Below are 26,621 nucleotides of genomic sequence, written 5' to 3'. Positions count from 1 at the left end.
CACGCACCAGGAAGTCATTTTGGACTGTGTGTGAGCAAGAAAAAGACTTCTGTTGTGTTAATCACTGAAATGTTCAAGTTTATCAGTTAGAATAATTAAAGTTATCTTAACTAGCACACAAACCATCTTCCTGAAGCCTACCATTTTCTGAATTGTAATATCTATAAAAATAAAATTATTTTAATCAGTATACAGTTTAAAATATAGAATAAGTTAAAAAATAGAAAGAAGAAAAATGTCATCCTTACTCTCACCACCCAACTGACCACTGTCAACAGAAGACTTTCCACATAGATTTTTTTCCTATGTGTATTTTTACTTAGGTGTGATCACAATATATTTAGTTTTTCATCCTATCATTTAAATTATTCAACATAAACATTTCCCTCATTTTATTAAAAATCTATTGCTGAAAGTCATTTAATCATTTAATGTTCTCATTCATATTTAATTAATAGGCTTTTAAGTTATCTAAATAATACAGAAAAATTATGAAAATGAATATGTTGTACTAAAAAAAAACCTACAAGGAAAATATAAGTATAAACAAAGATACGATTGGAGTATGTATAGCTCTCTAACTAATTTGGCTTAAACACACCTGGTGAACATCCTTCTCTGCAAAAAAACTTAATTCAGTCTCAAAACTTTTAAGTTCCCATAGTGTTCACTGGTATGAAACTTTTCAAAAGCTCATCCCCAAATTGGTGCTGAACGTTGGCATTGTTTCGGAGGTTTGACTTTTGTGACAAACCTGTAAGGAATAACCTTGCCCGCTTCTCTCATTGTGCTTGAAGGCTAGGTGAAAGACTCCTTTCTTCCTTTTATTCTTATGAATTTTTGTGCACAAGGTCGAAAAATGCCATTTTCTCAATGTCCATACTGAATGTAAGCATCATTATTTTTGTAAATCCCTCCTGATTAGCTAAACAAAAATTTATTAACATTTTAATTAGCATTGATTAATAAGTGAGCTTCTCCTTTTTTCCAAATGTTGATTAGTTCTTTTATAACTTACCTGTTAATGTTCTTAGCCTAGTTTTCTCCTGCAGTGGATACTGTAGATGTTAAGGGTTGAGGAATCAATAATGAGCAGGTGCCATATTGTACCAGTTTCCTATTTTGGAGATTAATACTGATTCCAACTTGGGGTTTATTATTAAACAATGGTGTGGTGAACATATTTATTAATAAGACACACAAACACTCCTATACTTTAGACCTTGTGTAAGAATAAGTCCTAGAAGAAAAATGACTAGATCAAAAGAGAGAAATAGATATAAACTGACCTAAACTCCATTTTAAGGAAACAGGTATAATCAAGAACATCCCAGTCTTTCTGATGCTACAGGTATTAGAAGGTCATCATTTTCCTTTTTTTTTAATTAATTAATTTTTTTATTAAGATCATGATAGTTAACAACCTTGTGAAATTTCAGTTGTACATTATTGTCAGTCCTGTTGTGGGTACACCACTTCACCCCTAGTGCCCTCCCCTCACCCCCCCTTTCCCCTGGTAAACACTGATCAGTTCTCCTTGTCTATATGTTAACTTCCACCTATGAGTGGAGTCATACAAAGTTCGTCTTTCTCCATCTGGCTTATTTCGCTTAACATAATACCCTCAAGGTCCATCCATTTTGTTGTGAATGTGACAATTTTGTCCTTTTTTATGGCTGAGTAGTATTCCATTGTGTATATATACAATAACTTCTTTATCCAATCATCAGTTGCTGGGCACTTAGGTTGGTTCCACATCTTGGCTATTGTAAATAATGCTGCGATGAACATAGGGGTGCATGGGACTCTTGGAATTGCTGATTTCAGGTTCTTAGGATAGATACCCAGTAGTGGGATGCCTGGGTCATAAGGTATTTCTATTGTTAACTTTTTGAGAAATCTCCATACTGTTTTCCATAGTGGCTGCACCAGTTTGCATTCCCACCAACAGTGTGTAAGGGTTCCTTTTTCTCCACAGCCTGTCCAACATTTGTCACTCTTGGTTTTGGATATTTTTTGCCAATCTAATGGGTGTAAGGTGATATCTTAGTGTAATTTTGATTTTCATTTCCCTGATGATTAGCGATGATGAGCATCTTTTCATGTGTCTATTGGCCATCCTTATGTCTTGTTTGTAGAAATGTCTGTTCATGTCCCCTGCCCATTTTTTGATCAGGTTGTTTGATTTTTTGTTGTTGAGCTGTGTGAGTTCTTTATATATTATGGAGATTAACCCTTTGCCAGATAAGTAACTTGTAAATATTTTTTCCCAATTAGTGGGCTGTTTTCCTGTTTCAGTTCTGTTTTCCCTTGCCTTGAAGAAGCTCTTTAGTCTGATGAAGTCCCATTTGTTTATTCTTTCTATTGTTCCTCTTGTCTGAGGAGTTATGGTGTCCAAAAAGATTCTTTTGAAACTGATGTCAAAGAGTGCACTGCCTATATTCTCTTCTAGAAGACTTATTGTTTCAGGCCTAATCTTTAGGTCTTTGATCCATTTTGAGTTTATTTTTGTGAATGGTGAAAAAGAATGGTCAATTTTCATTCTTTTACATGTGGCTGTCCAGTTTTCCCAGCACCATTTGTTGAAGAGACTTTCTTTTCTCCATTGTATGCCTTCAGCTCCTTTGTCGAAGATTAGCTGTCCGTAGATGTGTGGTTTTATTTCTGGGCTTTCAATTCTGTTCCATTGTTCTGTGCACCTGTTTTTTACCAGTGCCATGCTGTTTTGATTACTGTAGCTTTGTAGTATGTTTTGAAATCAGGGATTGTGACGCCTCCGGCTTTGTTCTTCTTACTCAGGATTGCTTTAGCAATTTGGGGTCTTTTGTTGCCCCATATGAATTTTAGGATTCTCTGTTCAATTTCTGTAAAGAATGTCATTGGGATTCTGATTGGGATAGCGTTGAATCTGTAGATTGCTTTAGGTAGTATGGACATTTTAACTATGTTTATTCTTCCAATCCATGTGCATGGAATGTCTTTTCATCTCTTTATGTCATCATGAATTTCTTTCAAGAAAGTCTTGTAGTTTTCATTGTATACATCTTTCACTTCCTTGGTTAAATTTATCCTAAGATATTTTATTCTTTTCATTGCGATTGTGAATGGGATTGAGTTCTTGAGTTCTTTTTCTGTTAGTTCATTGTTAGCGTATAGAAATGCTACTGATTTATGTATGTTGATTTTATATCCTACAACTTTGCTGTAGCTGTTGATTGTTTCTAATAGTTTTCCTATGGATTCTTTGGGGTTTCCTATATATAAGATCATGTCGTCTGCAAACAGCGAGAGTTTTACTTCTTCATTGCCTATTTGGATTCCTTTTATTTCTTTTTCCTGCTGAATTGCTCTGGCCAACACCTCCAGTACTATGTTGAATAGGAGTGGTGAAAGTGGGCACCCTTGTCTCGTTCCTGTTCTCAGAGGGATGGCTTTCAGTTTTTGTCCGTTGAGTATGATGTTGGCTGTGGGTTTGTCATATATGGCCTTTATTATGTTGAGGTACTTTCCTTCTATACCCATTTTATCGAGGGTTTTTATCACAAATAGATGTTGGATCTTGTCGAATGCTTTCTCTGCATCTATTGAGATTATCATGTGGTTTTTGTTTCTCCTTTTGTTAATGTAGTGTATCACATTGATTGACTTGCGAATGTTGAACCATCCCTGTGTCCCTGCTATAAATCCCACTTGATCATGGTGTATAATCTTTTTGATGTATTGCTGTATTCAGTTTGCCAGAATTTTGTTGAGGATTTTTGCATCTATGTTCATCAGTGATATTGGCCTGCAGTTTTCTTTCTTTGTGTTGTCCTTGTCAGGTCTGGGGATCAGAGAGATGTTGGCTTCGTAGAATGTGTTAGGGAGTGCTCCATCTTCCTCAATTTTCTGGAATAGTTTGAGAAGGATAGGCATTAAATCTTCTTTGAATGTTTGGTAGAATTCTCCATAGAAGCCATCTGGTCCTGGACTCTTATTTTGGGGGAGGTTTTTGATTACTGTTTCTATTTCTTTACTTGTGATTGGCCTATTCAGATTCTCTATTTCCTCCTGATTCAGTTTGGGGAGGTTGTAAGAGTCTAGAAATTTATCCATTTCTTCTAGGTTGTTCAATCATTTTCCTTCTTAACATGTGTCATACCACATTAAGTGCTCTTATCAGGTGAGAGGGGGAATTGACCCACCAGGCACTGTCCTTCAAGGCCACACACCCATGCCCCTGGTGGCGAATATCCCTGGCTACTCTCTCGCTGGCTCTGGCTTACACCCTGGGGCTCCATGGAGCTCCTCATGGCTGACGTTCTGGGGTACATTTCTTTATTGTGACGACTTCTCCCAAGAGTGTTCTTTTTATCACTGTGACCCGAAGTTGTCCCCTGGCTCCTGCCCCTTCTACTATTCACTGGCTCATCTCCACACGTGCATTCAGCTCTTCCTTCGTGCCTCTGCTGGAGCTTCTGCCGGTGCTGTGGGTCCCACAGAATGCTTGGTAGATGGATATGGGGACTGTCTTGAGTGAAAAATAAACTTTCTTTTGCTTTTCATCTTAGTTTTCAATGTACTGGATTTTACTTTTCATATCTGTGTGATTTGTTTGTTATTCTTCTCCAAGATGGTCCTTCTCTTTTTGATGTTGGTCCCGACCGATTCAGTGTTTGTCCAGCTATCACGAATTTGTTGCATTCCGTCACATGCAATTTATCAGTGGTGCTGTTTGCAGGCTACAGAATCCTAAAATAAGATCATCTGGGTCATAATTGATGACAAAAATATTTAATGACCAATCTTTAGATAAGAAAGATAGAGCGATGTTTATTCAGCTATTGCTGAATACTAGCCCGGAAGTGCTGTCTCCATCAGGGAGGAAAGCTCTATTGAGAAGTGTGGACACAGCATGGCTATAGACCATTTCGCAAACAAGAACATACATGAAATAGGATAGGAACGCAATTTTTTTCCAACTCGCAAGGATATGCTTTTCTGTAGTTTAGCACATATATAACAGGTCAACTTGACCTTGGTCCTCTGAGAAGAAGAGCTTATCTTCAAAGAAGTGCTGGTATTGGAGTCAGAGAAAGAGAGACATTAATTCTTACCTTTACAGAATGCATTCTTGGGGCCGGCCTGGTGGTGCAGTGATTAAGTTCGCATGTTCTGCTTCGGGAGCCCGGGTTGTATCCCGGGTGTGGACCAACGCACGGCTTATCAAGCCATGCTGTGGCAGGCAAACCACATATAAAATAGAGGAAGAAGGGCACGAGTGTTAAGTCAGGGCCAGTCTTCCTCAGCAAAAAGAGCATGATTGGCAGCAGATGTTTGCTCAGGGCTAACCTTCCTCAAAAAATAAATAAATTAATTAATTAATTAATTAATTGATAAGTAGATATATAATTCATTCTCTGCTTTGGGAAAATGTTTGAAGCAGATGTACAATGTTTGGTGGGTCAGAAGTCAGGCTGTTCTGGGGAAAGCAAGTTTTAGGTTGAATCATGGTTAATCCAGAACAGCTTCCCCACATACCTCAAGATGTGAAAGCTTCTTGTTATTCTTACTATTTTCATCACACTGAAGGATCTTGACTTGAAATGTGGCATTTTTTGCATTTGTGGACTGGGGCTCATGCCTTCTGCATGTCAATAAATTAAGATAAGGCTGCCCAGGTGGCTCACTCCTCTCTCCCTCCCTCCTGTCCTGTCATGGGATACTCGAGCACGGATTGGGAAACTCAGGAACTGTGGGTCTTGAAGTCTCTTCCAACTTCACACTGCCCTTCTTGAATCGAACAAGATGACTCATGTGAGACTCTAATGTGCAATACAGATAAAATGCAGAGATTTTAATTATTTTCAAGGCAAGATTCCTTGTGGATTCCAAATACCAATCCATTTGCCAAACTGACCTGCCTGGAGGAAGGGGAGGAAGTAAGAGAATGTAGAGGAAATTCCCCTCCGTCTAAGTTTCCGAGTATCAGGGACACAGCTTCCTATGTGTCTGGCACAAAGAGAGAGATCAACAGTTGACTTATTGATGGACAGCCAAGTGGTACTTTCTGGCCCAGCAGCCCTGGAGGCATCAGGCTCACTGAGCTGCTGTAACCCAGGTTGCCAGCAGGGGGAGACAGGCCAGGCTGAAAGGGGCTGAGGCTGCTGAGAGACTCACAGGAAATTGTGGATGTGGCCCTGGGAATGTTAGGCTGGATGGAGGAACTGAACTGTCTCTGTTCAGGTGGGAAGTGGGTACCGGGTCCTCTGATAGGCATCAGGTGGGCCGGCAGCTCAGGCATGACAGGGACAAGCCATGGAGGGGAATTCACATGGGACTTTGGGAACTCGGTTAGGGAGTTGAGAGAGAAGCTGGCTCAAATCAGGGTGGGCTGGAAGGGAAAGGAGCCGGTAGACAGGGCAGTCAGAAGAAAAATAGATGCTGGTGTGGGACAGTCAGCCAGGGAGGAAGGTTGAGTGAGTTCAGTTCTGGGCCCAGGGTAGGGCAGGAAATGGGACCAGAGTGAGGCTGGAGACCATCATGGCAGCATCTGAGTGTGAGAAGCTGCAGATGGTCCTGGCTTGGGAGAAGCTGCCCCACTGGAGACAGAAGCCCTGGAAACAGGAAACTGAGTGCCCACAGCGCGGCCCCCTGGCCTCCTGTCTCCCTGGAGTTATTCCCCTTCCACTGATCTGCTCCTCTCTCTGCCAAATTGTCAGGGTGTCGGTGATGGTGGTTGGGTTAGAGAAGGTAAGAACTTTCTAAAGCCCAGGGAGGAACATATTTTGGGCAAGAAGATTGTCCTTTTATAATGAGCAGCCTTCAGACTCAGCCCTTGCAGAGGGCTCAGCACCACAGAGCTGTGACTCAGAAAGGATACAGCATGGGGTTTAGGGGGAAGGAGAGCTGGAGGAGATGGAGGAAGGACAGCCACAACTGACAGCAGAGGGCTGCCTGGAGCATGCTGCTGCGTGTTGAAAGTGGTTCAGTGAGTCCGTGAGACTTCAGTCACACTCGCTAGAGATCCATTTATTATGGCCCCTCAGTCCCACTCCCCGCCCCATGGGATTCCTGCCTCTGCCCCAGGAAAGATGGTCAGGCACAGAGGAAGGTCAGCCTCCTGCCTGCTGTTAGAAGTGCTTCATTGTTGACTTTATCCAGGGCAGAAAGTGTGAGACCTTCATGGAGACTCCTGGAGGCATCCCGTTGTTTTGTCCATAGGAGAAAATACCCTGGATTGGCTTGTTACACATGAGGGGGCCTCTGGAGTCTCCCCGCAGGCAGAGACAGGAAGGACTGAGTTGGCCTCCTTGTGGTCCTGCCCTTCCCTCCACCCCAGAGGTCAGTGGTCTCCATTATGGGCTGTGTTGGGGAGCAGGGCCAGGGCGGGCTTTGTCAACTCCCTCATCCCAGGACTCCAGCATGGCTCTGACTGTCACATGCAGCTCCACCCAGGTCAATGCTTTCTCTCTAATCCTCAGGGAAATTTTGGTGAGAACTCGGCTGTGGGATGACTGATCCTTCCTCGCCCTGCAGCCCTGCTCTGCTCTGGGGATAAAACTGAAGACTGCGTCCGTACACCCCAGGTGCCCAAGCTCTCAGGCTGAGGCTTGAAGACATGGCCACGCCCATCCCTAAGAGCTCCCCATTTCCTCTCTCCCTGGGTCTGTCTCGGTGGATGCTGGAAACCCTAACTTGAAGCTGCTGCTCATCTTCTTTGTGTCCCCTACACAAATCTGGGGGTTCTGGTTGTAGTGGTCTGGGAAGTGGGAGTAACAATCATCATCCTTCTGCACAGTCAGCTCCACCTCCTGCAGTGTGTCGGACACTCTGTCTACTGGGGATACTTTCCCCCAGCCGGCCACTCTACACACCGGTCTTGGGTCCACCTAGGCTGTGCCCCTGTGCAGGCTGAGGGGCCACACAGTTATAGTCTGCTTGGCCTTTCTCTCCACTGATGGGAAGAGGCAAGATAGTCCAGCTCAGCCACTGGCCTCCAGGGCCCGGACACCGCGATGAGGCTGCACTGACTTCCCTCTCCCCTGAGCCACTGGGACTAGTCAGATGGACAGGAGGGGAAGGAGGGGAGGGACAAGTTGCAGTGGGAGGGGAAGCAATCTGGACCCAGGACAGCAAGAGCAGCAGGAAGGTTCCCTTAGCTTTAGTAACATGATGTCATTGGAGAGGTTCTTAGGATTATAGTCTGGGTGGCGGATGGCTTGTCTCTCAGTGATGACCTGCTGGGTCTTCCCCTGCTTCTGGATGTTGTGGGCCCCAAGGGAGACATTGATTACTCTGCAAAGAAAGTAGAGTGAGGTGGTGGGGTGCATGGAATCAAAAGAGATCCAGCCCTGGAGTCATGAAGGGTGGATGACATGGGGGAGTACAGGGCTGCAGCTGGTGGAAATCAAAACAAGAGGAGGACTGGGCACTGAGTGATTGTCCCCTGTGCTTCTCAATGACCTTGAGGGTAGGTCACCTGGACGCTTTCTCTAGCCCTCAAGTCATATTGTGAAAATACTCTGAGTATGCCTTTTCACCCTAATGATTGCTTTCAGCTTTCCCAGCTGCTTTAGTTGGCCAGTGTGGTCTCTTTTCTCAACCGAGTCACTTGCTTTCAATTCAGACGCTCTGACCCCAAAGTTTCCCTGTCCTATTTCTCACTTTCCGTCACCCAGTCATGCTCTCAGATGGCTCCTCTCATGAGCTCTCATGGCCTTGAGTTACCAGGAGCTGGGGGAGCTCACCTGGGCTGCAGCCCCTGGGCAGAGGTCCCTGTAGGGGTCTCAGGAGGTATCAGTTGTCTGCGGCCCCCTCACCTTCCCCGGCAGTGAGCAGCTGTCAGAACAAAGTCCTCTAGCACGAGGACACCACCACACCTCTTCTTTTTGTTCTCAAGCAGAAACTGAACAAACACCGTGTAGGGGTGGGAGTGGGGCTTGGCCTCATGTCCTCCGATGATGTTCTCTGAAAGAAAAGACTGGAAGATGGGCTTTCCTGGAGTGGCTGTGGTCAGGAGGGAAGGTTCTGGAAGGTGGTGATTGAGGGTGGGGTCTATAGTGCCCTGCTGCCACCAGGGAGTATCCTCCCAGGTTCTCCCAGTAGGACAATAACCTTTTCTGAATGTCAAGCCTCAGAACCTCCTGTGAGAAAAGGGATGACAGTACTTGTTGCCCTGTCCTACTTCAGACCATGCATGGTGAGATAAGAGCTGTCTTCATGATGGTGGAGCCCAGGGGATCATGGACAGGGCTCTGCTACGCCTTCTGTCTCAGTGAGTCTCCCAAGCCCGCTGAGCCTCTGCTAATGTCTGAACTTGTGCCCGTTTCTAATGATCTGTCCGTGAGCTTATGGTGCTGGATTTTCTACAGTCCTCATGTCCGAGAGTCTAACCCGTCCTAGGATCTCAGTAAACATTTTGTGGCTGCATGAATGAATGTCCTTCACTTAGCTTTCTGCTGAGTTTGGTGGGGATCGTGCTGGTGGAATTGAAGGCCATTGGCCTGGAGAGGGGACACTGTGTGGAGCAGCCAAAGGCCTGAGATGGCAGGGGGAGGTGGGGCTGAAAATGTGCTGCCCAGGACCATGGCAGAGCCATGGCAACGGGACACCCTGCATGCAGTCATCCAGCCTCTTCAGAGACCAGCTGCTCCTTGGGCTTCTCTCCTCAGCAAGGGTGAGGGGGTGAAGTTACCAGGAAGTGAAACTGAATCTTAAGCTGGGTCCGGGACAACTCTCATTACCACACCCGATTTTTCTAAGCCGCCCTTTCTTGGGTTAGAGTGAGGGATTTCAACTACTTGTCATTTGTAGCTTCCCATCCTCTGCCAAATAGCTTTCTATGAGCAATCTACTTCCCAGGTGATAAGAGAGAGGCTTACACACTAAACCTTCTAGTGAACACCCTTCCTTCCTGCCATCCTTTTTGAGTGTCTATGCAGCATCGGACTTGTTAGTGTAGGTTTGGGGTAGAGGCTGGCGTCTAGAAAGTTTTTGGGCTCAAACTGAGGAAAATCCCTGACTGTGCTGGGCAGAAGGGTGAGGAGTCCAGAGGGTTTTGTGAGATGGGCTGGGGTTTCTGGAATGGGGATGGTCACTCACCTGTCCCAGCCTCAGGAGGCAGAAGAAACACTAGCAAAAGCAGGAGTGGCTGCATCTTTCCTGAAGGTCTGCCAAGGTCACAGCTGCTGGTGTTACTTCTTTCCAGACACAAGGTCCCCAAGGTGAAGGCAGGAGTGGTGGCTCAAGACCTCACAGACCTCCTAGACCTGTGCTGCTCTGGTTTCCTTGTGTCATCTGCAAGGTGGTTTGTCGAAATTCTCTGGATTGGCTTAGGTGACAGTAGCACTGTCACCAACCACACTTGCACTCTCAGTGCTGGGTCACAGCGTGAAAGCAAGAAGAAAGAACAAGAAAATGAAGCCTGTGCTGCAGCCACCAGAGGAGCTGGACCCCAGAAGCCCCTCGGTGACTGAATCTAGAATGTCTCCATTTCTTAGCTCATGGCTCTTTTTCCATCCTGATGAAGTCATGAATAACTATTTAGGAAGCTTGCTCCAAGGAGATGAGTGAGATGGCTCCTGCCCTTGAGAAGATGGCGGCCGCCTTGAGTAGACTGAGAATCTGCAGTTAGAGTGTAGGCCAGTAAGGGCCGTGGTGGGGGTCTGCTTGGTGGTGGGAGATAACATCTGAACCTCCCTTAGGGGCATGTAGAGCTGGACACACGCAGACACCCCCAGTGGTAACCTCACTGCCTCTCTGACCACAAGTCCAGCCTAGTGTTTTGGAGTATTTAGAATCTCCTCTTTAAATGTAAATATTCTGTGAGAAAGAGAGCTTCATTCATCCCACAATTTTGAGTAAAATCCTGGACTTGATATTCATGGGGCCAAAACAAACCATCATTGAGTCCATCAGAATTGAATGGCCTAAGTGATTTATTCTTAAGTCATTTAACACCCGTGGACCTGAGGCGGGGATTGTTCCACCCCAATCAGAGTGTCTGTTTTCTGAGGAGGGAGTTGCCCTTGAGAAATGCTGGCTACTGATGTCAGATGGGGAAATGGATGCTGATCATCCTAATAATCACTATCCACCAAGTACTCTCTGTCCTGGTCCAGTGAATCATGGCTCGGTCATCCCTGGGCCTAACATAAGTATTTGCCAACAGATTATCCCAGCATCCTCTCCAGTATGATGACAGATGAGGAAGTAGTGGAAAAGAAGACATTATGAATTCTAATCAGCCCAATCCCAATTCTGTTAAAGCAGCGGAATGTTATGAAGACACAGAAAAAGACAGGAAGGCAACGTGCTTAAGCACTAATGATGCTGGTCTCGGGGAGGTGAAATTCTTGGGAATTTTCATATTCTTATTTGTCTGTTCTGCCTTTACCTGTCTTTCTATGATAAACATGCATTACTTTTGTACCCAGTAAACATTTTCCCATAGTCAAAGCACACTGATCAACGGCAAACATTCAGCAGATGACTTCTTTCTAGTTTAGCCTTCTCTAAGGTGGATATTTTGAAAATGAGTTTACTTTTCTCAATCCATTCTTATATACAAGATTCAGAGACTGTTGAAAAATTTGCTCAATACGCTATAGGCCCTAGGACATTTTGGTGAATAAAGAAAGAATTAATGATTTCCACTCTAAAGATGGAAGTTCATTAAGTCCCTGGCAGCCTCCCCTCCATCCTCCTCTACTCAGTGCATTGCTGGCTTCTGCCCCAGAGAAGATGCATGGATCAATCCTGGAGGCAGTTTTTCCATGGGGTAGAAAGCTTGAGGTCCTGCTGTAGACAAGTGAATGTTTCCCATTCTTTTTTCCAAAGGAGACAGTGTCCTGGGCCACCTTGTTTCTCACAAGGGAGCCACTGGGCTCCCGCTGTGGGCAGGGGAGGAGGGGCTAGGCTGGGCCTTCTCCTGCTCCTCCCCTCCCTTATGCCCTGAGGTTAAGCGGTCTCTGTTTGGGGGCTGGGAGTGAGATGTGGGCCAGGACAGCCTTTGTGCCCCTCTTTGCTTCTGGGACCCCGGCCTGGCTCTGACAATTCCTTTCTTCTCCTCCACCAGGAAGACTTTGCCTATAATTGGCTGTGGTAGAGTCTCCTATCCCTGCAGGGTGACAGGACCACAGATTGAATTGGTGACAAGGCTGAGTACATAAGGATATAGTGAGTTCCCTCTGCTCCAGATCTCCTCAAGCTTGGCTGTACCCCAGGCTGGGCGTGGACAGTGCTGGGGATCTCACCTTAAAAAGTCTTCCTCTTTGTTGGGTCCCCCACACATATCTGGGTGATGCTGTTGTAATGGTCTTTGTAGTGAGAGATGCGTTGCTCATCCCTTTGGATATCAAGCTCTACTTCCCACAGTTTTATGACTGAAGGAGTGTTCCCACCAAGGTCCTCCCAGTGAGCCACACTGCACACCGTCCCTGGCTTTGCCAGCTCTCTCCTCCTGGGCAGCCTGAGGGGGCTCACAGAGGCAGTCACGTTGGCCTTTCTCTTCAAGCTGAAGGCAGAGGAGAGAAATTCACAAAGACTCCAGGGACCGTCATGGGGTTCCTTTCTCCACAGCCCTGATACAAGTGAAAGGGTCATACTGGGAAGGAGGGACAGGAGTGAGGTCGTGGGGGATGCAAAACCTCAGGATTAAAATGTACAAGAACCAGTGGAGCCATGAGCCCTACCCTTAGTAACACAATGTCCTTGGAGAAATTCCTAGGCTTGTAGTCTGGCTGGGGGATGTCTCCTCTCACAGGGATGACGTGCTGGGTCCTTTCCTGCTCCTGGATGTTGTGGAGCCTGAGGGAAAAGTGGGTTAAGCTGCACAGAGCAGAGTGGGATGTGTAGTCACAGGTTTTGCACCCCAGGAGCCATAAAGGAGGCATGAAGGCTTGGGACACAGCAGGACTGGAGTGGGAGTAATTACAGGGGGTGGGGCCCTGGGGCTGAACATCCCCGTGTCCTCTGCTTCTTGGCGTCCCATGCTGGCTGGCAGTTCCTGGAGCAGATTCTGGGTGCTCAGTCAGATGCAGAGCTTGCCTGTGTCTAAGCAAAACCTGAATTTCTCACTTGTGCACTCTGGGCATGGAGCACGACGTCAGCCTCCTCCCGATGGCACATTTGACCAGCCCGTCACTTCAACAGACCACTTGCACTGACCTGTTCCTATCTCCCCAAAGCTTCCCTGTCCTCTGAAGGGCTCTTCTGTGTTACTAGGTGGCCCAGCTCTGCGACCTCTGAGAAGGCAGTTCTCTGTGAAGTGTCACCAGAAGGGTGGGGCCACATGCTGTTCCTCAGCTTCCTCAGCAGCGAGTGGCTGCTGTCAGCACAAAGTCCTCACACTTGAGGAAACTCTCACAGCTTTTTTCTTTTCTCTGGACTCTGGATCAGAAGAAATACCAGATAGAAACAAGAATAAGGATTGGCCTCATGGTCCTGGATGATTTTCCCTGAAAGAAAATTCTACCCTGCTTGCTGTGCTCATGGAGTCACAGGCTGGAGCAGGGAACTGGGAACAAAAGAGAGCAGGGTGGGAAGGAGCTGGAGTGGCAGATAGTGCGGTCTGTAGTGGCTTGAAGCTAGCAAGAAGGGGGCCCTGCAGGTTCCTGGGGTTGAAACGCAGGCTTCCCTAGTGACCCTCCAGACTCAAATTCTCTCTCTGACAAAGGGAAGAGCATCCTTCGTCCTTAATTCCTGCTGTAGACTCCTGTGTGGCAGACAGGAATGGTGTTTGGAACAAATGATGAAGGCCTGCTGAATCCTGCAAAATCCTTTCCCTGACGTTCTCTGGGTCCTCTCCCTGCTCTTCTTTTCCAGACCTCACTGGCTGCTGGTCTGTAATATTCGGAACATGAGCTCAAGAAGCTGGGCTGTGTTTGCTCTGTATCTGCTTGAGCCTGACAGGTCGTAGGTGCCCAGTAAATGTCTTATCTGCCCCAAGGAATGGCTCCCAGTTAGCCTCTGAGGAGGGTAGGTAGGGATAGTCCTGGTAGGGTTCTGAGCAGCAGGCAAGATGGAGCCTTCCAAAGCTGCTGTGCCCATTGACTGAAAACTTACCAGAGAGAACTTGAGACTGATCCAGCCAAACATCACTGTTAAGGGAATGCTGCCAGCTCTGGGATCAACTGGATCCTTAGTTTCTTTCCTGGGCGGCATGGGAGTGACAAACCTTAGAGAAGGGAGTGGAATTGGAGGATATGTTTTAGGACATCGAGTTAGAAAGCTAGTGGGCCCTACTTTGATTTCAGAAGTCAGCCCCTTTCTCCAAGCTGCCCTTTCCTCGGGAATTAATTATTTCTCATTCCCAGCTTTCAACCTCCTTCCAGAGGCCTTTGTAAAAGAACCCGCTTTCCAGATGACAAGGGTAGGACCTGGGGAGGAACAGCACCCACTGGCCCTTGTGAGAACAGCGTTCCGCCCTGCCATTCCTGCTGAGTTTTCATTATGCATCACATTTGCTGGTCTTTGAGGGATGTTGGACCTGGAGTTCAGAGAGTTCTCAGATGGACCAGCACTAGGATGTGTCTGAGTGCAGCGTCTGAGCAGGGCTGAGCCTGTGCAGGATGATGCTGGGCCTGTGTTAGTAGGGACAGTCACTCACCTACCTCTCCCCTGTGCGACAGAAGAAACACCACCAGGAGTGGCAGTGGCCATATCTCCCCAGGAAGGCTCCCCAGGTCATTGTACTGGAGCTTCATCCTTGTCATCTAACTCCTAATGTCTCCTCAGTGTTGTGGCCGTTATTACATAAGTTTCCCTCTGAATGCCTCACACTGTCATCTGATCAAGTCCTCAGGCCTGAGTGGAGCAAGAGCTTATCAGTCACCACACAAGCACTTGTAGCTCTTGTCTCAGTGCTGATAATAGCCACAGAAAGCAGGAACTGCCGGCTACACGTGGGGTGGTTGGAGATGTTGATCAGCCAGTAGCAGGTCCCTGAGCCCCAGCAACCTGAGTCTTCTGATGATAGGTCCAACACTATCTTCATTTCCTTGGCTCTCTTTAGACCTCATTATTGAGGATGATTATTTGTGGAGGCCCCGTTCTATGTGAGGCTTGGGGGTATTGATATGAAATACCTTGCTTCTAGTGGAGTAGACAAAACCATCAGGGATCAGACAAGGGAGTTGAGGATGATGATTGGATGGATGGACAGAAGGTGTGGCCATGGCTGAAGAGGGCTTGTGCCATTCCTAAAGAACTGCGTGATTTAAAACAATAACAACCACAGTGATTTTGCCCATGGATCTGCGTTTTGCTCTGGGGTTAGTGTGGATAGCTCCCCTCTGCTCCCCTTGGTGTCAGCAGAGGCTTGATGCCCGGAGGCCAGAATCACCTGAAGGCTCGCTCACATGTGCCCAGTGGTTGGTGCTGGCTGTCCGCTCGGCACGTCCCTTCCTCTCCGTGAGGGCCCCTCAAGTAGTCTCTGCACATGGGATTGTCGGGTCTTCCTCACATCATGATGCTTGGCTTCCCAGAGTGAGCATCTCCCAAAGAGTGAGCCAGGCAGAAGCTGTGTTCTTTTTATTACCTAGACTTTGAATTCATAATGCATCACTTCTACCCTATTTCCTGGTTCGTGGCATCTAAAACCCCCCTCAGCCCCAATTGAGAAAAAAGGTCACAAACCTGCCTGTGAGTGGGAGGAGTTTTGCAGTCCTGTAAGAAGAGCCTGTGGGATGGGAGGTACACAGAGGCCATCCCAGCAAAGCACAATCTGTCATGCTGCTCTAGGTGCCTGTAGAGTTGGTCAGAGGCTCTGATGTGTCTAAGCCCAGGTCATAGCCTTTGATGGGCTGGAGTCTGCTTTCTCCAAATCCTGGGTCCTGAGAATGGAAGAGTGTTGGTTCTCCCCTAAATTATTATCATCAATGAATTACTGATACTACGTGAAGTGGGAACAGATGCCAGGGAGCCCAAGCAGTATTCTCACACCACTGCCCAGAGAGCATTTCTGATATCCCAGTACCATTCCCCATAAGAGTTATCTTGATTATCTCCCCGTAATGGAAAAGAATAGGGAGTCATGGAATTGAAAATAATGTTGGTTTTAGACATGTTGATCCCAATTCTCTTAAAAAGCAATAGAACTTTAGTTAAAGAAACAAAGCACAATGTCAGTGGTGACTCTGGAATGGGAACCACAGTGAACGAGAGTGTGGTGTCCAAGCCTTGCCTGTGTGGGGTGGGGCAGATGCTCACACCAGGCCTGCCTCTGTGTAGACTGCCTCCTCACCCCACATTAGCTCAGACACCCAGCACTGGGCTGCATGGCTTGGGGTGTCAGAATACATGTGAGGTGAGGATGGCAGCCCAGTGCAGGGAGTGGATGCCCAAGTTGGGTGAACAGGATGTTCACACAAGGGGTTGTCCTACTAGGTGGTATCGGAGCTCAAGTGGGGAGACAGGGACCTCTTCAGGGGGGCAGGCTGGTGCCGTTTGTCAGAGCAGGCTGTTTAGGGTGAGTTGGGCTTTGGCCCGAAGGGGCTACAGATGTGGAATGCCAGAGCCTACGTGGAGGAAGGAGGGGACCCACATAGGAGAAGATAGGGATCTGGGAGATTTGTTATATGAATCTCTTTTCGGATTAATCTAATATTAAACAAAGTAAGGTTAATGATTAGATGTCTAAAGATTAGTTTATATTGATGATATGAATCTTAATTTCTTGGGTTTGGTGGCTGGAATGTGGTTATGTACGAGTGTCCTTGTTTGTAGGAATTACACATCAAGGTATTTGGGAAGTGACAGAGCACCATGTCAGTAACTTTACTCTCTAATGGCTCAAGAAAACAGAAGTTCTTTGTATTGTACTTGCAACTTCTCTATAAGCTTGAGATTGTTTTAAAATTAGGAGGAAATCCATAGCTTTCACATATACAAACAACCATCAGTTTGAAGATATAAGTATAAAGAAAATCTGTCATAGTAGCAACAAAAAACCCAAGAGGCCAGGAAAAGCTTAACCAGAATTGTGAAAAATCTATTTGAGGAAAACTTTTAAATAGTCCTAAAAACACAAAAATAGACTTGAGAAATAGAAATATAGTCTTAGTTCTCAAATAGGATGGATCTACACCAAAAACGTATAATTTCTCCCCAAAGTAATATATACATTTAATGTGATTCCTATAAAAATATCAATTTTTCACAAATTCTAGACAATTTCTAAACTTATCTGGAAAATAAGCAAGCAAGATTAGCTAGGAAAATCGTGACAAAAAGAAAAAAGACTAGTAATGGAGAGCATGAACCCCGTCAGATATTAAAAACATCTTATAAAACTTCTTTACTGAAAACAGTGTGGCCCTGACTCGTGAACAGACAGAGAGAGGAATCAAACAGAATAAGAAATTAGAAACATTCCCCAGTACATATGGAAATGTGGTTTTTCATAAGGTGGGATTTCAGATCATTGAGGAAATGATGGACTTTTTAATAAATGATACTGGAACAACTAGACAGTGATTTATTAAGAGGTTAAGTTGGAGTCACATTTCACGTAAACCATCAGAATAAACTCCAAATAGATAAGATATTCAAATATACAAAGTAATACCGTTCATGCACTAGAAATAAACATGGGTAAATTCCTTTATAACTTAGAAAAGGGAAGGCCTTTCTAGAAATGACTCTTAATCCAGAAACATTAAAAGAAAAGATTGATAAACTTTAGTATACAAATGAAAAACTTGTTTAATTCGTATGTCAAAAGCACTGCAAGCAAATTCAAAACACAGACAGCAAACTTGGAAAAATAAAAACTATTGCAACACATATCACAATTAAAGAGCTAATCCATCTAATATATAAAGAACTCTGAAAATTCAGAAGAAGACGACCAAGACCTGATAGAAGAATGGGCAAAAGACAAGACAGTTCACAGTAAAATAAAATTAAAACATAATGAAGTCTTAGCTCACTCATATTAAGAGAAATGGAAATAAACTATGGAAATAATAATTCTACTAAGACACTCTATTTCATCTCATAAGTGGCCGAAGTTCTAAAGTTAAAGAGCGCCCTCAATGGGCAAGGCTGTTTTCTTTGGATTGGTGTGGCAAGATATGTCTTTATTTTTTCTTCCATCATTTTGCTCTCATCCTATCCATGTCTTTATATTGGAGTGTCTCCTGTACACAGCACAAAATTGGTCTTGCATTTTTTATCCACACTGACAATCTCTGCCCTTTAGTTGGAGTGTTTAATCTGCTTAGATTTAATGGAACTACTGATAGGGTTAGGTTGAAGAATATCATACTGCTATTTGATTTCTATTTGTGTGATTAATGTTTTGCTCTTTTGTTCTTCTTTTCCTGCCTTCTTTTGTTGTATCTGATTTTTCCTTCTTTATCGGCTTTTGGTTAGATCTCTATATAGTATTTTACTGAGCAATGTAGGATTGCAATATGCCTCCTTCACATATCACAGTCTACTTTGAATTAATGTTATACCACTTCATATAAGAACATTGTAATAAAATATTTCCATTTATCCTCCCTCCCACCCTTAGAGTTATTTTTGTCATACATTTTGCTACTATATTGCATAAATCCTAAAGCATTTTTGCATTAATAGTCATTAACCTTTGAAAGAAATTTATATAAAGTCTTTTATATTAGGTCACATTTACACTTTTTTTATTCTTTTTCCTTCCTTCCTACGATGGGGATCGTTTCCCTTCAGCCTGAGGAACCGCTTTTAGTCTGTCTTGCAGTGCAGGTCCGATGGCAACATATTCTCATACCTTTGTTTTCCTAAAATGTCTTTTCTTTGCCTTCATTTTTCAACAATATGTTCACTGAACATAGAGTTCCAGAAAGAGGTTGCCTATTTCTTTTTTCTTTCCAAACATTTAAAAATGTCCTCTCACTGTCTTCTGACTTCCATCATTTCTGATGAGAGCTTGTTGTTACTCTTATTGTTTCTATAAAGTAAAGGGCATTGCTTTCCTCTCTGTCTAATTTCACCTTTTTGTCTTCATCTTTGTTTTCTTTTTTTTCTGAAGAAGATTTGGCCTGACTTGACATCTGTGTCCATCCTCTTCCATTTTTTTCGTTTGTGGGATGCCTGGCACAGCATGGCTTCATGAGCGGTGTGTAGGTCCACACCTGGGATCCAAACCAGCAAACTCAGGGTCACCGAAGCGGAGTGCACAAACTGAACCACTGCACTGCTGGGGGGGCCCCTATCTTTGGTTTCTACCAGTTTGACTATTATATGCTTACACATGGATTCCTTTGCCCTCCCCAAGGTTCTCTGAGTTTCCTGAATCTGTGGATGAGGAATGTAGTCTAGCAATAGGCCTATGACGAAAAGGAACAAGGGGCTGCACTGCTTTTATGGTGAAATGCGTTTGTTGGAAAAAAGCAGTGCTGTGTGGGATAACAAGACAGGAAATCAAGCCTGTGAGTTCTGTAAGTCCACAAAGGGGGAACCGGCAGAAGTATGGTGGTGGGCAGGAAGGCAGAGCCATCCCGAGACACGTTCCCAAATAAATTAGCAAGATCTCACTTTTCTTTGGGCCTCTCTCCCCCAGGACCTGGCTTGGGAGTTCTCTCCCTGCCATCCTGGGACCCAGGTCTCCTTGTGGGTCTGGATGGAAGACGGGGTGATGGGAGTGACTTTTGGTGAGTAGAAGCGTCTCCTTTAGGTCATTACAGAGACATTTTGTTTATTTTTATTATTAAATTTTTGTTACAGAGATGTTGAGCGGAGGATCATTTCCTCAAAGGCAGGAGTGAGGTAGAGGATACTTCCACAGACAAAGGAGATTTGAAGGAATCAGCAGGATTAGGGTGCTTACCCACCTCCATCCAAATGTGCCCCTGAGCAGACTTCAGCTCACCAAGCGAGGTGCTGGAATCCTCGTCACAGAATGGCTGCACAGCAGCCCAGAGATTTTCTCTCCAGGGAGGAGTCTGAGCAGAAGCTCAGCTCTTGTTCAGGGATGCCAGGAAGTCATCACGGGGTGTTAGACAACATGTCAGGGCTCTTGCTGGCCTGGCTGTCAGGGCGCCTGGGCTCAGTCCAGGCTCTGTTCTAACTCTGTGGTGCCTTCAGTAGGCCACTGCTCCCTCCTGGGACTGTGTCCCTCCCTCATCTCTCACAGGAGGAAGACCTGCAGCAGCGTCCTCAAACTTGTATGAAAACCACAGAACCATTTCCTCAAGTAAATGTCATATCTAAACTCAATATACATGTGGCTGGGCTACTTTTTAAATAATACTTTTGTTTTGCTTTTGGCATTTTCTTTCTTGTCTTTTTGCATCAAGGATCCAGGTTCTTAGTATGTCCTAGATACAGAGATATTTTTTCGGCTCCAGATCAGAAGCTGCGTGTCCTCACTGCTCTACCCTCATGAAGGTACCCACAGTCATGAAGAGACTGTGTTGCTGCCTGCTTTGTGCACAACAAGGTGGGAAAGGCCATGCCTGTGAGGGTTACATGATCCCAGAGTAAGTACCTCTTGTGGTGAGAGGATAGTGCTGTGTGTGTGTTTGGAGCAGAAGCTCAGAGCTGGAAGGTATGCTCAGCTCCCAGGTCGTGCCCCATATGACAGGCAAGCCCTTGGAGAGATGGCTGCTGGGAGTGTTTCCTGAGCTGAGCCCAACTCAGGGAGATCCTCATTTAGCAAAGAATTCCGTACTGTATGTGTGGGCTCCAAGCCAAAACCCTCCTCAAATCGAAAAATCTGGGTGATCTGGAAACTACGGATGCAGCAGTAACCACGGTGGCCTAAAGAGGAGAGGCCTTTCTCCAGATTTCCAGACCATGTGAACCTCCCTGATTCTGGTTTGATTCTGTGCAGGCAGGAGGTACAGTAACCACAAGGATCATGTTTCCGGCCAGTCCAGTTGGATGGGTGTTTAGAGTCTGACTCTAGTTGCCTTCAACCAAATACAGAATACAGTTTTTCCTACACTCTGATTCTGTGCAATGACATTCCTACCTCCCACTTTTGAGGCTAATGAGGGTAAGGCTGCCCTCACTGCCCTCCTCCCTCCCTACGGGCTGCCCTCTCCTCTAGGTGAAGAGGAGGCTCCAGTGGACAGAGTGTGGTGACTTCACTCCTAGAAACTAAATGACTGCTGTCATTTCCAAATCCCACACCCTGCTGTCCTAGAGTAACACGTGCTCACGCTCACATGGACTGTGACCAGCAATAGGAACAAAACTCAAGTTCTTTATTCCTGTGGATTTCCCACGAGATCTAGGCCATGTGCACTCATGTGACAGGGAGGGAGAGTTACATGATTTGGGTGAAACTCACACTGTCAGTGTCCCTCAGGTTCAGATGACAGAGTCTGTATTAGGTCCACTGTGGATCCCCAGTGCCAGGCACTTAGGAGCTCAGTCAGGGTGTGTTTGTTTATTGATGGAAAAATGGTGCTTTCCAGTCCTACTGCAGAGAGCGTAGGGCTAACTCAAAAGGCTGAGACAGCCCTAGGTGGCCAGTGAGGGGTCTTAGCCTAGAGGCCAGCAGTGAGTAAGAGGGACAGGCTGAAATGTACTCAGGCTACTGAATGACCAAGTGGGAAATGCACCCTGAGCACTTGGGGAGTCACTGGGGTAAATGTGAGGGGTTGAGCTGGCCTTGCCAGGTGAGAGATGGGGCAGGGGTTCTGGAGAGACAGCCTGCCTGCCGTGTCCTCCACGGGTCCTGCCTGTTGCCAGCACAAGCCTGGTTCCTTGTGGCACTCTCTGCCATGTCATGAGCTGGGCTGGCATCTCAGGGGAGAGGCCCTACTGGAACCACACGGAGCTCTGAGTGTCCTAGGCAGGAGGGCTATAAGGAAGGGGCCAACTCAGATCAGGCTTGTGTGGAAGGAACAGGAGTTGGTGGACTCTGAGAACTCTCCATGGAAAGCAGGGATGGAGAAGAAGGGGCAGCCAGGAGACTGGAGGGCAAGCTGGGCCCCAAGGTCACAGGAGGACAGGGAGGAAACTCAGGCTGGGTGAGAACAAGGAGCTTCTCCAGGGACCCACCCTGACTGTGTGCCCTCTCCCTGGCTGTGGGAGAGAAATATCCTGCTCAGGAAGCCTCTCCCCTCCCCAGTGTGGGTGGCTATGCCATAGGGCTGCAGCCTCAGGCTTACCTGCTTGGTGTCCGGGACCCATGGTGTTATCCCCCTTCCTGTCTGCCATATAACACAGGGAAGGAGGTAAGAAGTTCACCCTGAGACCCAGGATCAGAGAGGTTCATGTTTTCTCCTGATGGTGCTCAGCTGCAGCCCTGGCAGAAGGGCAGGCCCAGACAAACGTGTGGGTCAGAAGGAGCTGGGTAACAGCTTTTCTTGAGGTTTGGGGGAGGTGGTGGTGGGAGGTGGAAGAGGAGGAAGCAGAAAACAGTATATTTGTGTCCTTGACCTTTTAAGGACAGAGTTAGTGCCTGTGAATGAGGGTCAATGAATAAACAAGAAAACAGCCTTTCCTGCTCAGCTCAGAGACATTTATTTAGTTACTGGTGTCATTCTGGATCAGCTCCAGAGAAGGTGAGCTGGTTCCTACAGTTAGAGGCTTTTCATGGTTTTCTTTTTTTTTTTTTCTTTTATAGATTTTAGTTTTTCCTTTTTTTTCCCTCTCCAAAGCTGCCCGGTACATAGTTGTATATTCTTAGTTGTGGATCCATCTAGTTGCAGCATGTGGGATGCCGCCTCTGCATGGCCTGTTGAGAAGTGCCATGTCAGCTCCCAGCATGTGAATGGGGAAATCCCTGGGCCACCGCAGTGGAGCAAACGAACTTAGCCACGCCAAAACGGGGCCGGCACCTTCATGATTTTCTTTATCCAGGGCAGAAAACTCGAGACTTTGGTATAGACCCGTGGAGGAATCCCGCCTGATCGTCCATAGGAGACAAGGCCCTGGATCACGTTCTTACACACGAAAGGTCCTCCAGAGTCCCCCTGTAGACAGAGAGTGGCGAGGATTGACTCCGTGCTTCCCTGGGGCCTGCCCACCTGCATCCCAAGTGCCCTCTCAGTGAAGGCCGGCTGGCCTGGCCTCCATGTGGAACATCAGAGATCAGGGCAGGTCCCTGTGGGCCCCTCAGCTGCCTAGTCCTGACCCTGGACATTGTCACAGCTTCATTTCATTCAGGGGTGCTTCCCTCTCCTCCCCCAGGTCCCAGATCCTCTCCCATGAGGGCGTTGTAGGACTGTTATTCCGTCTACCCTTTAAGAACATGGAAGCAGGCAGGTGAGGCTGACACTCAGCATGGAGGGTGAGCCATTTAACCAAGATGGGAGCCAGCTCTGAGGAGCCACCTGGTTTGACTGCTGTACACCCAGGGAGCAGTTTTCTAACACCTGTGCCCGTCGTGGGGCAGAGTGTTGCAAATTCATGATGTGGATGGAGCACCATATTTAGATGCATCTCAGGCCCCTGGTAGGCTCCCAGAAGACCTGTGAATCCCCACTCTGGCTGCTCCCCCTTCTCTTCCCAGGAGAAAGATCAGAGTCTAGGGTGTGGAGGAGGCCCCACTCCTTGGGTTTGAAAGTCCCAAAACACCACTCTCCCCAGAGCCAAGCTAGGTAGGTGCCCAGTCTCACCTTATAGGAAGACTTCTCTTCCTTCGGGTCTCCCACGCAAAGCTGAGTGGTACTGTTGTAATTGCATAAGTAGGATTTGCACACCTGGTCCTGCTGCACTGTCAACTCCACCTCCTGCAGAGTGTCAGACCCTCTGCCATTTGGAGTGACTCTCCCCCAGCCTGCCACACTGCACACCTCTCCAGGCCTCACCTGGGCTGTTCCCCAGGGCAGGCTGATGGGCTGCACAGCTGCAGTCAGCTCGGCCTTTCTCTCCAGCTGATGACAGAGGCAAGAAAGTCCAGCTCAGCCACTGGCCTCCTGGGCCTGGACACCGCGATGGGGCTGCACTGACTTCCCTCTCCCCTGAGCCACTGGGACTAGTCAGGTGGCCAGGATGGGAAGGAGGGAAGGGACAGGTCCCAGTGAGAGGGGAAGCCATCTGGACCCAGGACAGCAAGAGCAGCAGGGCGGTTCCCTTACCTTTAGTATCATGATGTCATTGGCGATCTTCTTAGAATTATAATGTGGGTGGGGGATGGCTTCCTTCACAGGGATGACCTGCTGGGTCTTCTCCTGTTTCTTAATGTTGTGGGCACCCAGGGTCACCTTGATTGAGCTATGCAGAAAGCAGGGTGGGGATATGGGGGGCGTGGAGTCAAAGGAGATCCAGCCCAGGAGCCATGAAGGGCTGCTGACAGCTGGGCCAGGGCAGGGCTGCAGGAAGGAGAAATCAAAACAATGGGAGCACTGGGCAGTGGGTGACTCTGAGAGGGGATTCTGGGAGCTTTCTCAGCCCTCAGGCAATATTGTGAAAGGACTCTGAGTTTGCCTTTTGACCCTAGTGCATGGTTCCATCCTCCACAGCTGCTTCATTTGACCAGTGTGGTCTCTCTTCTCAACTGGGCCAGTACCTCTCACCTCTGACCCTTTGACCCCAAAGCTTGCCTGTCCTATTCTCACTTTCCATAACCCAGGCATGCCCTCAGATGGCTCCTCTGATGACCTCTCATGCCCTTGAGCTCCCAGGAGCCAGGGGAGCTACCCCAGGCTGCAGGCCCTCGGCAGAGGACAGGGGTCCCTTTTGGGGTCTCAGGAGGTGTCAGCTGTCTACGGTCCCTCACCTTCCCCAGCAGTGAGCAGCGGTCAGAACAATGTCCTGTCGCACGAGGACACCGCCGCAGTTCTTCCTTTTTTCTTTAATCAGATAACGAACAAATGCCATGTAGGGGCGAGAGTGGGGCTTGACCTCATGTCCCCCGATGATCTCCCCTGAAGGAAAAGTCTTATCTACTTGTGCGCTCCCACGGAGTTCACAAGGCATGCATCACCTTGAAGGCTCAGGACTGCTGGGCATCTGGGAGCCTGAGATGGCGTGGAGTTGAGAGGGGCTGGGGTGGGGCTTTCCCTCTAGGAAAAGGAAGAGGAGCAGGCTTGGCCTGTGAATGTGTCCTCCACAGATAATTGGAGGTGAGCATCCAATTACGCATCCTAGGGACAGCAAAGTCCTAGAGTCTCCTGAGAATTCTTCTCCTGACTTTGCTTTGTTTCAAGAACCTGTATAAGGCACTGTTGTCCTGTGATGTCTGGGATGATGATGCTTTCCAGTGGCCAGGTCTTAGGTTTAGGGATCTAGATGTTGTCGTAGCCTGTTTCCCATGGCCTGACACATAGTGGGTGCCCAAAAGCTGTTTGTTGGCTGCATGAAGGAATGGCCCCCAAGGGCCTGAAGGAGAGTTTGTAGGGCCAGCGCTTGTGGGATTCAGAAAAGAAGAGAAGTTCAGGTCTGCAAACAACTGCTCCATCCTGGCAAGAAGGGAGCTGTTAAAGGCCTGGGAAGAAAAGCAGAGCTGGAGAAGGGACTGAGGGGCCTTGGGACTGAGCAAGGCACCAGCAGTCCTCTGGGGTCAGTGGTCCCACCAACTCCGGGGTCTGCAGAGCTCTAGACTTCTCTCCTAATCAGATGCTGAGGGAGGCATCTGTGTCATCCCAAACCTGGAAGCCAGGCCCACTCTGCCCTCTGCAGGGGAACTTAATATTTTCTCTTTTCCAGTTTCCCTCCCTCTGCCATGCACTTCCAGTTAAGTTCCACTTTGCAGATGGCAAACGTAGGGCCTAGGGAGGGAATAGCACCCACTGGCTGTTCTTGAGAACTGCCTTCTTCCCTGACATTCTTGTTGGTAGCTTATCCAGCGTCATACATGGGATTCTGAGGTGGGAAGGGAGCTGGGATAGAGAATGTTGCTGGTGGATGGATGGAACAGGGATGTGCAGAAGGGGCAGGAGATGTGTGCCCACTGTGATTTGGGGGCAGGGGTTGGGCATCTGAGGGCGGGGATGGTCACTCACCTGCCTCTGCCCCAGGGGACACTAAAATGGCCAGCAGGAGCAGGAGAGTCTGCATCTTTCCAGGAAGGTTGCCCAGGTCAGAGAGGCTGTTGCTTCCTCTTTGCTCTCTTTTAGCCCCGAGGAGAGGAAGGAGGTACAGATGGGCTCAGTGACCTCAAGTCCCCCTGTGGTTGTGTGGTGCTTCATCAGAGACGGCTTTCTATGAAAGCTTCCCTGCCCCCACTCCTTCTGCCTGTTGAAGTCCTCTAGGTGGTTGTGTGAGAATCATGCAGTGACCACATGAGAACCCGCAGTGGATGACTCAGGGCGGACCACTTGTTGCAGCCTAGAGCAGGAACCCAGGGGTACAAAGTGGAGACCGTGTGCTGTGGTATTGACAAGTAGAGGTATTGGAACCCCAGAAACCTGAGTCCCCAGTGAAGGAACCACCAATGCCTCATTTCCATGTTGCTAAGTCAATCGGGATGATTTCTTCAGCATATATGTGTTTGGGCCCTTCTCTGTGCCATGACCAAACATAGTGGAGATGTGTCTCCTTCCCTTAGAGAGCTGCCTGTCTGGTGGAGGAGACAGAAGCATCAGTGAGCAGAGCACAGTATGGGAAGGACCGTAGTAGAGGGATGCACAAGATGAAAGCAAAGCATGGCCACCATCTACCAAATCCATGTAGCAACCCGTTCATCAGCACAGCTTCCTTCCTAGGGGATTTTTAAGGTCTCTTTTTAAGTTACAAATGCTCAGAGTGATAGAGTC

At 47.2% G+C, this 26,621-nt stretch overlaps 1 protein-coding gene, 1 long non-coding RNA gene and 1 pseudogene across 2 annotated transcripts; all 3 read right to left on the bottom strand.

Annotated features, from left to right (window-relative positions):
- Window positions 1–1,374: 1,374 nt before the first annotated feature.
- On the bottom strand, window positions 1,375–5,335 carry LOC138925113 (uncharacterized). Its single transcript, XR_011440859.1, has 2 exons — window positions 5,097–5,335; window positions 1,375–4,731 (listed from the first exon to the last, which is right to left on the bottom strand). It is a non-coding gene; the product is annotated as an uncharacterized lncRNA (long non-coding RNA).
- A 1,649-nt stretch (window positions 5,336–6,984) lies between these two features.
- On the bottom strand, window positions 6,985–10,268 carry LOC138925108 (granzyme H-like; annotated as a pseudogene).
- Window positions 10,269–22,419: 12,151 nt separating this feature from the next.
- Window positions 22,420–26,083, bottom strand: LOC111767413 (granzyme B-like). The gene is made up of 5 exons (XM_023623179.2): window positions 25,869–26,083; window positions 24,644–24,791; window positions 24,003–24,138; window positions 23,541–23,798; window positions 22,420–22,895 (listed from the first exon to the last, which is right to left on the bottom strand). Exons 1-5 carry the CDS (start codon window positions 25,921–25,923, stop codon window positions 22,734–22,736), a joined length of 759 nt encoding a protein of 252 aa, XP_023478947.2. The 5' UTR covers window positions 25,924–26,083; the 3' UTR covers window positions 22,420–22,733.
- Between the last annotated feature and the right edge of the window lie 538 nt (window positions 26,084–26,621).

Source organism: Equus caballus, chromosome 1 (assembly GCF_041296265.1).
Source record: "Equus caballus isolate H_3958 breed thoroughbred chromosome 1, TB-T2T, whole genome shotgun sequence".
Classification (NCBI taxonomy): domain Eukaryota; kingdom Metazoa; phylum Chordata; class Mammalia; order Perissodactyla; family Equidae; genus Equus; species Equus caballus.
Note: the sequence above shows the minus strand (reverse complement) of the source record. Positions and strands in the feature narration are given on the sequence as shown.